This window comes from Hypanus sabinus, chromosome 7 (genome assembly GCF_030144855.1).
Source record: "Hypanus sabinus isolate sHypSab1 chromosome 7, sHypSab1.hap1, whole genome shotgun sequence".
Lineage (NCBI taxonomy): Eukaryota > Metazoa > Chordata > Chondrichthyes > Myliobatiformes > Dasyatidae > Hypanus > Hypanus sabinus.
In genome coordinates, this window is record NC_082712.1 from 124,323,371 (window position 1) to 124,336,093 (window position 12,723).

The following is a 12,723-nucleotide window of genomic DNA, read 5'->3' on the forward strand; positions in this document are numbered from 1 at the left end:
TTTCCAATGTGATTGTGCTCCTTCAGACTTCAGACTCTATTAGTTTCAGTTATACTGAGCAAAGCAGTGATAGTGATATTATACTTTAGCTTAGTGTCCTGGGGCTAGAGGAGAGAGAGTCATCCATGTTCTCTGTACAGATCACTGTACTTCAGTTCTTTTGGATAAACAGTAAATCCCAAAATTAATCAGGGTTATAACTGGACTCTTAACATTTTAATTGACCTGCTGTCCTTCAACATTTGGGTGAAGTGCTGAAAGGTAATCTTCATCACCAGAACTATATACTAAAATGAAAAGCTAATTCAAAAAAAAATTACTCTTGTTATTTACAGTGAAAACTTTTTTTTGTCTTTTATTCTAATTTAGTAATAAAGACCAGGCTTCAATCCCTTCAAAGGGGTTTGAACGAAGACACATACTCAGGAATAATTGACTGCGCCAGGTAATAAATAATGATTTAAATATTTCAAGTCATCAAGCATCTGCAATTCTTAGCATGCCCTTAATGTAGAACAGCAATCATAGCACGTAATGGGTATCAGAAGATTGCTATGCGATGTGGAAATTTATTGGGTTAGTTTGGGTTTCAGGAGAAAGCCAGTGGAGAACCAAAGGATACGTGATGGGGAATTGCACAGATGTGAGATATTGATAAGCTTTTCTAATCATAACCAAGGAAGTGAAAACATGCTGTAGTGAGTCAGACGTCAGCGTGGGTGAGGCTGTGCAAGGATTTACTTAGAAGTCTAAATTTGATGTAATTTAGAATTAGAGTATTGGCTAGAACGGAAAAGCATGTTGAATGATCCGGACATGGCGTTGCATTGCATGTGATGCACCAAAGATCTGACTAAAGTGAAATTTATTTATTAAAGGTTGGAGTCTGGCCAGCAAAGCAATGAAGTCGACAGAGGCCAAATGCTTGAAAGAATTAGAGGAGCAAGACAAAAGCAGTAGATTTTCACATGAAGTTGTGATTAATATTTAGAAAACTGTAATGCCATTTTGTGCAAAAATATTGAGGATATTACTGGCATTGTAAAGGTACTTTTGTAATCCAGACTTACTACATAAGAAGAAATTTACTCTTAGGCTAAGTTACATTAATATTTTTAGGAAGACAATGGTTGCTGATGGCCACAAATGCAAATCAGTATTTTATAACATTTCTGCCTTCAGCCTATTAATGGTTCACTGTTTAGGCTCACAAGCCACAGATTTATGTACATCTTTTATTATATTATTTTAGTTACTACATGTCAATGCTTTGCAGGAACACCAAGATCAGGATTACTAAATAATAGCTTTACTGAACTGGTGGTGTTTGTGAAGCTTGAAAGTTCTGACTTCACAATTGTTAACTGAGGAAGCTTTTTCATATTGGGGCTGCTGCCCTTTATATGAACCCTGTCCAAAAATTCTTGCTTATCCATTACTAGCCAAGAAGTTTTGCTGATCGTGCACCTTAACTTGTTACTGATTATTGAATTAACTGCAATTTCTGAACATTTCAAATAGCCACTGATTGTATGTCTCAATCATTGTGGCAGATTAATGACCCCTGCTAGAAATGTAACAGAGATTGAGAACTTACTGGGGTTCAGTTGTGTAGTTGCACTTCAGCAGAGCAGACTTCTGTTTTAATTTTGTGTTAGGTTCTTCTCGATCCATATTCAAAGTGTTAGATCACAAAATGTGCTGTTTTTGAAAATCTTGGAACAGTACTAATTTCTTGTTGTATTTGCTTATTATAGGAAAATCTGGAGAAATGAAGGACCTGGAGCTTTCCTGAAAGGTGCATACTGCAGAGCACTGGTTATCGCCCCCTTATTTGGTATTGCACAAGTTGTTTACTTCCTGGGAATAGCAGAGACCTTAATAGAGATGCTACCAAGCAGACAATATTAATGAACGTGGAGCACCTCAGCGAGACATCCAGCCTGGTTCCACAGGATTATGTATGTCACTTGAACAGCACAGTTTTTGGAAACTACAACTTGGATCACCGTCCTCTTCCCTATTCTACCCACCCTGCCTCCACCACCTTCATCACAAAATAGTTCCCACTTTTCCCAATCATTCCAAAAGACTGTCAGTATTTTTTTGTTTGTTTTGTTTTTAAATTGTTAACACTTTGAAGAAAATGTGTCTGGGGCTAGATAGCACCAGATATCACTGCAATTGTTATAGTCTGTTCCCTTAAGTTGGCCAGTACTGATACAACAGAAATCTTTTTGAAGGGATCATCTTCGGAGAAAGCAGAAGGCCTTTGCAACTAATAATTTCCATGTGGGAAACAACAATAAATGAGCCAGATTGAATTTCCAATAGCAGAACACAGGGTTTGTGATACTTTTACTTTGGGCTTCTGTGCCTAGGTGCTGAGTGGCATTATTTTTAAACAATGAAATGGAATGGTCCATCTTGAGTCCACTGAACTTTCAACATGTTGGTTATTGGAACAACAGGTAATTTAGTCTTCTAATCTAGATAATTAAGTTTGACTGTACAAAATGAACAGTAAGGCATTGGCTGCCCATTAGATGACTTTTCTGATTGTATTTGCATGAGATGTTTTGAAATTCAATGTAAGATGGGCATTTAATGACTAGCTGATGTGGTGTCGTACGTTCCATTTCCTACTGTTGTTAAATTTCATCACCCTCATTCCTTACCAGATGTCTGGATATGTTTTTTTTTGTTGTTGTGAAAAATGTGACTTAAGACAACATAAATAGAAAATGCAGAGAGTTTGGGACCCTGTGACACTTGATGGTTGTGGCTGGCATCAGTTTGTGTGAACATTGTGGACATTGAAGCTGAGACAGCAGATGACATAGTAGAGACCGAATAGGTGAGTGATGAATTTGATCTGAATCTGTTTCAGGCCGTGAAGATACAGCAATTTAAATTCAAGTGATTCCTGAACTGCAATGCATATATAGGCCTTCAGTGCTGAAACTCCATGGTCTGAATGGGGTTAATGTGCTTGCAACTATGCGGCGACATTCCTGTCTTATCACCAGCTCCCAGGTGTCAGCCTTGGAAGGCAGGCAGGCTTCTCCTTTGTTGTTTAGCATCCAAACTATGGCACTATCGTACAGACTGCTGCATTTATGATTTAAGAGGACCTATTTCATCTGGCCCCTTTTTAAATTGCTCACGTGATTAGAACAAACTAGTATCATACACTAAACTTCAGTAAATTCAATATAGGAAACATGGGATATCTGTCACTGTTGGATTTTTTTTATTGTAAGAGAAGCCAATGTACTTCAATCCTGAATAATTCTCATAGTATGCATTCCTATACAACCTCCCATTACTAGCTACCAATAGATCGCCCTTGGCTGACATAATTTACAATATTTTCTCAAATGTCAGAATAATTTAGAAAGATAAGATTTTATTTTCATAACAAAGTGAACAAAGAACAAATGTTCCCAGATGCCCAACTTTTGCACTGTTGGTATTTTAATGATGTGTATTTCAACAGTAGCAAATTGGGATGCTTTGTTTTGAAGGATTGGTATTTTACTGCCCAGATATCTGGTATCTACACCACATTCTGTACATTTAAGTAACTTGTTGAGGTCTGATATAATTAATACAATGCTGCTGTAGAGTGAATTGAGAGAGAATAAATGTGCTTCTGATATACAGTTGAAAGAAAAAATCACGGGTATAATACATGTACAGGTTTAATGTAAGAGACATTTGCTTTTAAAGAATAGAATAATATTTTTGTAAGGAAGTGATTTTTTTTTTCACAACCCCCCACAAACCAGTAATTCACTACCATGTTTCTATAATCGTGGTATGATCCCTGTGAAATATTGGATTGTAAAGATCTGCATTTTTACAGTACAGTACTTCTTGTATCTAAGGTATCAGTACTGAAACCAAAGTATTATTTCACATGATTGAAAAGGGTTATTGTTCTAGTCCCTTTTGGAGGTGCTGCAATTGTGCTTTAATTACCAATGTAATAGTATGCTGTATAAGGAATTGTGCTAGATGCTGGTTGTCAGGAACTACTAACAATACAAGGGAAGGAACATTTATTCAATGATTTATCTCCACCAAAATTTCATTTAGAAGTTGAGATGTTGGTGTTCTCATTATTGTGCAATATAGTTAAAAAGTAAGTCTGCAGGAGACTTGGTGATGTAGTATGTTAGATTGTTGCCTTATACCTCGGGGAGTTGTTCAAATCCAGTCTATAATTATGTGATACAACTGCTGCTTTTCTTCTGGTCCTAAATGAAAAGAGTTTGCTGTCTAACCAAAGTGCTGCTAATCAGCACTGAATTGCCAATCTCACTGGTGTGAAAAATCGGGCAGAGCCATATCGGTTGCATTAGAGAGTCCTCAGGTTTTGCCACAGAGCCATGTTTCTGGAGCAGGGTACTGGGTGTGCTTAGTTCTGCCACTTTGTGACCGGCCAAATTCCTTATGACACAAAAACGCCGAATGCTTGAAATGAGTTAAAATACAGAAGTTAAATCCATTCTAGCTTTTACTGCTGTTTGTACACTACACTGAAGCTCCTTTTATAATGAACTGATCTGTAGGGTTACAGGACCCAGAGTGTGCAAGAGATTGCTGAATGAGTTTTGCTTTGTTGTTTCTTCCTAAGCAAGTAGTGCTGTTGTAATTCTGAATTACTTTTTGCCTTAATTAGTATTTTGGGGCACTGGAATATAATGGACCTGTAAGTGCTCTCAGAAATCTACCAGGGAGCTTGTCATTGTGGAATGTTAGCAAGGAAGTAAGGTAGTTGAATAAATGATTTGTTGTACAGTGGAACTATGCACACTGAATTAATACTAAAAGTAATTTTTTGGAAATCTATTTATATACTAGCCACCCTCTTGTACAAACTTGCACAGTCTAACCATATTTAGTTTCACTCATAATTAGAATCATATCGCAAATTTGCCTTTCTGAGCTCTGCCTCAACATTAACTTAGAAATTAGATGAGTAATTCATGACTTTTTGCAAAAGATCTTCAGAGAATCAGGAGTTGGAATGAAGGTACTATGCACATGTAAAAAGTTGCAGTTTTTTCCAGCTCCTACTACCCGGTCTCCTCTTCTCGCCTCACTCAAGGTTGTCATTTCCATAATGACACCTGCCTCTCACTCCAAGTCCACTTGCAATGCAACCCCTAATAGAGCTGAATTGAGATTTTCTTTGTTCCACCTCCTCTGCATCGAGACTAATTTGTTTCTTCTGCTCCTCAATTCTGATGAAGGGATCTTTAACCTGAAATATTAACTCTTTCCCTTTCTACAGGTGTTGCCTGAGTTGTTGTGTTTCCCAACAGAACAGAATCTTTTCTGCACCAATATGCATTCATTAATTACACAAGCAATGTTTTCACCCACCTGAAAAGCCAATTTACCTAAAAATCCTTTGTTAATATTTCTTTTACTGCCTAGACACCAAATTTAGCTAGCATATCTTCATCTGGCTCTCCTACCTTTGCCCTTCTGTTTGTTTTCAATCTGTATGGTCAAGGTAGTCCATTGTATTCTGATGGTAGTGTAGTTATTTTACCATGTTCTCCGGGGCTTGTGTTGTAAGTCAGTTCATCCAGATCTGTTGGTTCTGTGTACATTTTAGCCTATAATTCCACCCAGAGAGTCACATCAGGAATGCCTTGCTTTCCTTCTGGATCTTCTTTCCTTCACTGGGAATGCTGAACTCTTCACACCACCTGAACACCTTCACACCTCCCCTGGTGTGCTCTCTTAAGAATCAGGTTTATTATCCCCTGTCTTATACGATATGAAATGTGTAGTTTTGCAGCAGCAGTTTTAGGCAGAAACTTGAAATTGCAATGAATTACAAAATAAATAGATCGTATAAAAATGGAACCATGAGGTAGTAATAATGGAGCATTTAGCTGTTGCTAAATCATCGAGTATATGTCTTCAGGCTCCTGTGCCACCTACCTAATGGTAATAACAAGGGTAGCGTATCCCAGTAATGATGATCCTTAATTATTGATGCCACTTTCTTGAGGCACTGCCTCTTAATGACCTCAATGGTAGGGAATTGCTCAAGCTCATACAACTGATTTCCATACTTTCAGCTTTGGAGGATAGTTGTCTATGAAAATCCCAGCCTGCTTATATTTATTGTACAAATCAGTAGTGTCTTTCTCACGCCCCGTTCAGATGTCTTGAAAGAGGTGATCGTTGGCCAGTGTAGTGCAGTAGGATGGAGATGTCTGATGTCATCAGCATAAGTGGGTTGAACTGTCAAGACTTGACACCTAATGAAGAGCCATCTGATATCATTCCTCATTTTATTCCCTCTGGTGACCCCACAGATCTATCCTTGGAAATACTGAAAACACAATGTCATTTTCCATTTGTCCCTGCAAACTCTCACCTCCAAATTCTCCGCATTTCCAGACTGTGTGCTCAGCATGTAGTATCAGATGAACTAAAATTCACTGTAAAATGTTGAGAAGATGATTGTCTTTGTTCAGAAACCAGCCCACCAATCTTCTAGAAAAATGACTGAGCCACATCATCCTCAAGCTGTCCTAATTGACTTCCAGATAAGCTTCTGATATCTGTACTCGCAGTCCAACCTTTGCCTTGCTGTCTCTGTAGCTCTACAAGATCAGACTTGCTCAGATAATTTATTGCTGAATTTCTTTTGCTTTTATTACCACCAGACTATTATCCTGGCACATTTCAGGCCAGCCACACTTGTTAGAGCTTCCATAATCTTGTTATCAACACTACTTTGCAGCCTAACCGTGACTCCTGTATTCACTTCACTCCCACTTAAGCTTTACCATGACTTTAAAATTCTCAACTTTGCTTTCAAATACTTCCTCTCATCTTCATATAATCATGCCCCGTGAGGACCAACAGCAATGTGGCTGCTCGATCACATGTGCCTGTTGCAGCTCAATCCTGCGTGGCCAAATAGCAATCATTTCAAGTTGTGAAATGCTCTTTTGAAATGACACTGCCTCTTACCCATTTTTTGAAATACCACTTAAAATCTAACTCTGCCCAAGCTTTTGATTATCAATCTTAGTATTTGACTTGGTGCAGAATAAAGACAAAGTTATACAGCATGATAACAAACCCATTGGCCCTGGCACACGCCAACCAAACTCAGCTCATTTACCAGCCTTTGGCCAAACTCTTCCGATCCATATACCTGTCTAACTACCATTGTACCTTCCTCAATCGCTTCCTTTGGCAGCTCATTGCACATACGTATGTATCACCATTTTGTGTAAATATAAATTTGCCCCACTTATATTCCTATTACATGTGTATCCTCTCACCTTAAACTTGTACCCTTGAGATCTTAACTATCTAAACCTGAAAGTAGATAGATGCATTTACTTTATGCTCCTCATGATTTTATTTGCCTCGATTATAAATAACCTGAGATATATAGCTGTAGTAGGCATGATGCAAATATAGTTGTCTTGTGTTTCTCTGAATAATGCATTGAACTGCTGTGCCATAAATTGATTGGTGATATTCAAGCCAACTGAGTCACAGCAGCAAAACTGTGTCCAGTTGTTTCTGAAAATTCAAAATGTGGGCAAACCAGTGCTTTCTCCAGCTTGGTATAGAATATCCATTCTCTTCCTACTTGGCTTCTTTTGACAATATAATCTCAAATTCCATTGAATTTAGCTCAGCCAGGCTCTATTGTAGCATGTTCTATCTGAGCTGTGCCTTCAGTCCTATGACCTATGCATCAACAAAGCTTCAGCTGATTTCCTGTAATAATACTCTTTGTTCCCTTTAGCCTTTTGTCAGAGCTCCTTCCCGTACACACTCAATCACTCCCAAATAGGCTACAAACACATTACTGTAAAACACACCCTTACCCTTTTTCACATCACCGGAGCCAATCCATCAGCCTTGCCCTAATCAATCTCCATTCACTGCCTGACTCATCTGGACTTTATCTTTTCAGTGTTCTTAATCTGCTGTGTCTGCAGCTTTGTATTTCGTACTATGCCCTTACGCCTGCTGACTGGCGTCCATCCTGTGCTTCCATACCTCCAATACCTTCAGCTGAAAGCCCCATCTCTTGGAGTTGTTTCTCTAAATCAGCTTGTCTAGGCACTCTAAATGTTAAATGTCAGCTCAAAATATTCCTTCAGTGACCAGTTTGTGTGCTCCATCTTGTGATGTTTGCTACATGAAAATGCCGGATAAAAACAAGCAGAATACAGATAGCTGAGCACCGACCAAGGATTTTTCCTAACATAAGTAATAGCAGTGTACAGTCTGTACCACAGACAGGGCAGTTATTGTTAACAACCACTGCAGACCACTCACTCTTAACTTTTGACACTCTCTATCCCCAGAAATCCCTTTTAAGCACAACGTGAGGTGGTTCTTTAGGATTTAAAGAGGCAGTAGTGCAGAGCTAATTAAAATAGCGCTGGGCTTCAGAAGTGTAGCTTGTGGGAATCTCACAACGCTTTAGCCACCAGCTGCTCACTGTGGGTTTAAAATCCCTGGCTTAGCATTTGCTCCAAACCATGTTTTCTTGGCGTTAAAACAACGTTACAGGCTATCCTCACATTGTTTGTGAAGGTTGTATGAAGCATGAGAGCTTAAAATGCATGCTTCATGGAACATTACCTTGTGTTAAAACTGATGTAAGATCATTGTTAGTTTCCCCACAACATTCTCTTTCAACTTGTTGCAAGTTCTGACATTGTTACATTGTAACACAGCAGATATGTTTGTAGGCAGCTCTTAAAGGGGCTCATTACCGCAGAAACATTAAAGGGATGTATCACCATAGAAGCATTCCTGCTGTAGGGCAGTGTTGCCAGTGAATGGAGGGTGGAGAGGAGAGGAGTAGGTGGTTAGTGGAATTGGAGATGTTGGTGGAGAACAAGAGGCAGGCCCAGAGTTACCACGTATCTGCAGGATCGTTTGGGGAAAGAGGTAATGCAGGAATGGTTGTCCACCTGATCTACCTGTGCCTTTGGTCTGATTAGGAGTATGGGTGATCTCACTAAAGCATCAGTGAATAGCAAGCAGTGAGATATGGTGGAGACCTGCAGCAGCCTGGAATGATTCTTAGGCAGGGTGGCTAAGACTGAGTCTGCACCCGACAATCAAGTCCAAAGTGGCTGCGACACATGTAAAGTTGATTTCCAGTTGTAGTGGATCACATACTTCAGTGAAGACAAAAATGGAGTTTGACTGTTGCCTAGTTAAAAGTCATTACTCTGGGTCAATTAAAGTTGGATTTTTTTCCCTGTAGGTGAATAAGAAATGACACTTTTCAGAGTAGGAGACTGAAAAATCTCTGCAGACTTACTTTGGATAGTTCATTGTTTTGGCAACTTGTGGCTGAGTTCTATGACAGAAAAAAGTGATAAGGATCATAGGAATCTTGCTGAATAAATGAAAAGATGTTTACCCTAGAGGGTGGTAAGGTATGCAGAAAGGACTTCAAAAATTGCTTACTCCTGGTTAACTCAAGTTTTCAACTGAACAGCGCTCTTTGGAACTGTCTAAACAAATTTCTAGCCCCCTGACTTTCATTGTTATGACAATGCCAAAAGATTCACCACCAAGTGCCAAAGAGTTAAGTTGTTACAAATGGCTGTTTGTTATTAGGTTTGCCATCTAATGCATGAATAATTTTTCTTTTCAGATCAGTGCTTTAATTGTTTACAATTGCTGTATTAGTCTCATTAGAAACATATTAGAATATTCATTGCTGTTTAATAATTATTTGGGAGGTTCAGTATTTGCTTAGCAAAGTATTATTTTGAATAATTCCATTAATAGAGGTACTCTCATGAGTGACTTTTATCAGAAAGGGAACCAATACATTTCCAGCAATTAATTGAACAACTAACTGGAGTGGTTGTCCTTTGAAGACTGTTTAATAATGTTTCACTGCATTGTTTTGTCATTTTTGCTTTGTGTTCAGTGAGTTAGGGGTCAGTGCAGCATTGCAAATCTACAATAGTGACTGCTGTCAACAGAAGGTTTGCAACTGCAAATTACATCTGCAGTGTGTACTTGGAGTTTGGCTTCTTGGAATTGTTAGCATTAGACAGGTGTGAAACACACTTGAAGGTACAAATATGCAGCCCGGCTCTTGGGCCTTAACGTGCCCCTCATCAGCTGCTTACCCAGATAAGGGAGCAGGCAGTTGTTGATTGATAGTCACAAATTGGGGGAGCGAGACACTGTTCCACCAGTATGTAATGGTGTCAGGTTTTGGCAGGATTCTGATGGAGTGGAGGAACATATGGTTTTTAATGGTCTCCAACTCTACATCATCCAGACCAGGTGAGATGAAATTCTTCTCAATAAATCATTCTACCAAAGACATCTACAGCTGAGCACTTTACATGAGCAATTATTAATCTATTTTAATGCTAGTGCTTTATGTGTACCTGTTAATGTTAATCATACACTGACTGTCCTTTGACAGATCCATAATTAATCAAACTCCATGTACTTAATTTAATAAAGAAAGTGGGTTGCTTAAGTTCTTCCCAAAGTAACTTCAATAAAATGTATGCAACAATGCTCACCCCTGGCAATGTTAAACATGCAGTGTGGATTTCTGATGCCTGCCTCAGTCACTGGGTTGCCAGTTCACCTGTGTTCAGTCAAGACATTGGCCAGTCTTTATGCATGGCACAAACATTAATTTTCTGCACCCAATTTACAATAAAACTTTAAGTTGCAGCAATATAGGAACTCTAAAACACATTTTTGATTTTTACAGCTCCTGGACTCAGTTCAGAGCAATAATTGAAGAAGTCTGCCTGGGTGGCTATTTAACTGTGTGGCAGAGAGAGAAATGGCAATAGCTTATTGCTGCTATGGAAACTTTCAACCACAAATGTCAATAGGTTTAGGTTCACTAACTTACTGGTCCTGCAATCAAGAAGGGTGGATGCAAACTGCCACATATGTCTTTGTCCTCCAGATCCTGGCTTTGGCAAATTGCTGAGCTGTTGGAACACGCACACATCTGTAAAGATCTGTAGCAACGTGAGACTGCTAAGGACTACTTGCGATAGGCAGATAGATTGTAAATAACCTCTGCACTATGTTGTGACTCTAATATGCTAAGTTCTGTTCAGAGGGTCCATCTTTGTTCTTCTACATGCTGCTGGTCTAAAATCCAGTCGAAATGTATTTGTGTTTTAAAACTGGTTGTTCCTCTAATAGATAATTGAATATTCTTTTTGCACATTGTCAGTTATCTCAAGCACATAGCCAGGCAATCTGAACACCAGGTCTGGATTCAGAATTAAATTTCTATTTCTATTCCTGATTGCATTCTGTTGTGCATCTCTGTCAGCTGCTTGTGTAGGGGAGAGGCAGAGTAGGTGTGAAGCTGGGCAAGTTCCACTTCCTGATTGGCCATGATTTGGGAAACATTGCCTCATGGATTTTTATTAAGCAAGAGCAAAAAATTAAGTTTTCTGGACAATTATGCGAAGTTACCCTCAGAGAACTCAAGATGGTTGGAGTAAGCACATGGAAATAATGACCAAATTCTAGTACAGTATTTTAACAGTGTCTGTGAAACTAATGGAAAACTGGGAATTATGTAGGCATTTGGCACTGCTCTCAGGACTGGTGCTGTAAAGCCATCATTAATGCAAGTGGTGAAGAGAAAGAGTGGAGAGAAATTTAACTGTAGTGTCTGAGAAGTGAATGTATTGTAATGTGAAGCTGTCGAGTGCTGATGCTTGTGATGTTGGTTAGATTTTGTTTTTCTGTTGCATCTGTCCGAAAATAAATCTTCCTGGGCATTGTTCAATAAGTAATGTCAATACATATGCAAAATAATCTGCACAGTTGGCACTGGTACTTTTCAGTGTCAAGACTAATTAGCGTTGTCAGAACCAAATTAGCAGCAGCTTAGATACTGAGTGTAGTGACATTTGTAATTGCATAATGCTTTTTTCTTGTGTGGGGAACCAATTTGTTGGGAGGTAAATATTGCATATTGATTGTGATCTCCTTCATTGATTGCACCCTCTTCCTGTTGTGCACATCCAGTCAGTTACTATAAATGCCCTTTTGGGTTGTTTACGTGCATGTGTTCTACATGTGACCTTTGCCAGCATAACAGAGCTGCCAGCATAATCCGAGAAGTGCTTCTATGCACTTCATGTAGCTTTGTATTCTGTGGTTCTGAGGAATTCAACATTGTCTGAGGTGCTGCCTGAGAATGAGCCAGCACCACCAGTCCCCTTTGTTTGTCGCAGTGCTTTAGTGAAAATGTTTCAATTCAGCTGCTTGATGACCACCACAGGTTCAATGTCCTTCCGTATACTGCAAACACCAAAAAGAAACTGATAATGGAAACTCTGCCCATTTCTCTGCTGAGATTATTTAAAATGTTTTAATGGCTTCTAAGGTACTGTACAAATTCTTTTGTTTGGTAAATTTCCTGTTAAATTATTATAAACCAATACAAAAGAAGGAAAACCCAGATTAGTTCTTTATCGTGTCTTGCTGCTGGGAAAGGGCAGAAGCGGGATTTGTGCTAGTGAGAATTGGAATGATCAGCAAACTTTGAGCATAGAGGTAATTCTTGCTTTTCTTTTACACAAATTGACAAGAAAGGACTTGATTACTTTATATGTTATCATAAAGCAGTAGATGTACTTTTGAAAATGTTTTGAGGTAGCATTGTTGTTGGGGTTTCATTGGTGTGTG

The 12,723-nt window shown here is 38.9% G+C and overlaps 1 protein-coding gene across 4 annotated transcripts in view; it reads left to right on the forward strand.

Moving 5' to 3' along the window:
- Positions 1-2,769, forward strand: part of slc25a22a (solute carrier family 25 member 22a) — a 140,287-nt gene extending 137,518 nt beyond the window's left edge. For all 4 annotated transcript variants that reach the window (XM_059975526.1, XM_059975525.1, XM_059975527.1 and 1 more), the window contains 2 exons: positions 370-445; positions 1,758-2,769. In XM_059975526.1, coding sequence (XP_059831509.1) covers positions 370-445; positions 1,758-1,911 — 230 coding nt within the window. In that variant the 3' untranslated portion in view covers positions 1,912-2,769. The remainder of the gene's footprint in view (positions 1-369; positions 446-1,757) is intronic.
- The last annotated feature ends 9,954 nt before the right edge of the window (positions 2,770-12,723 follow it).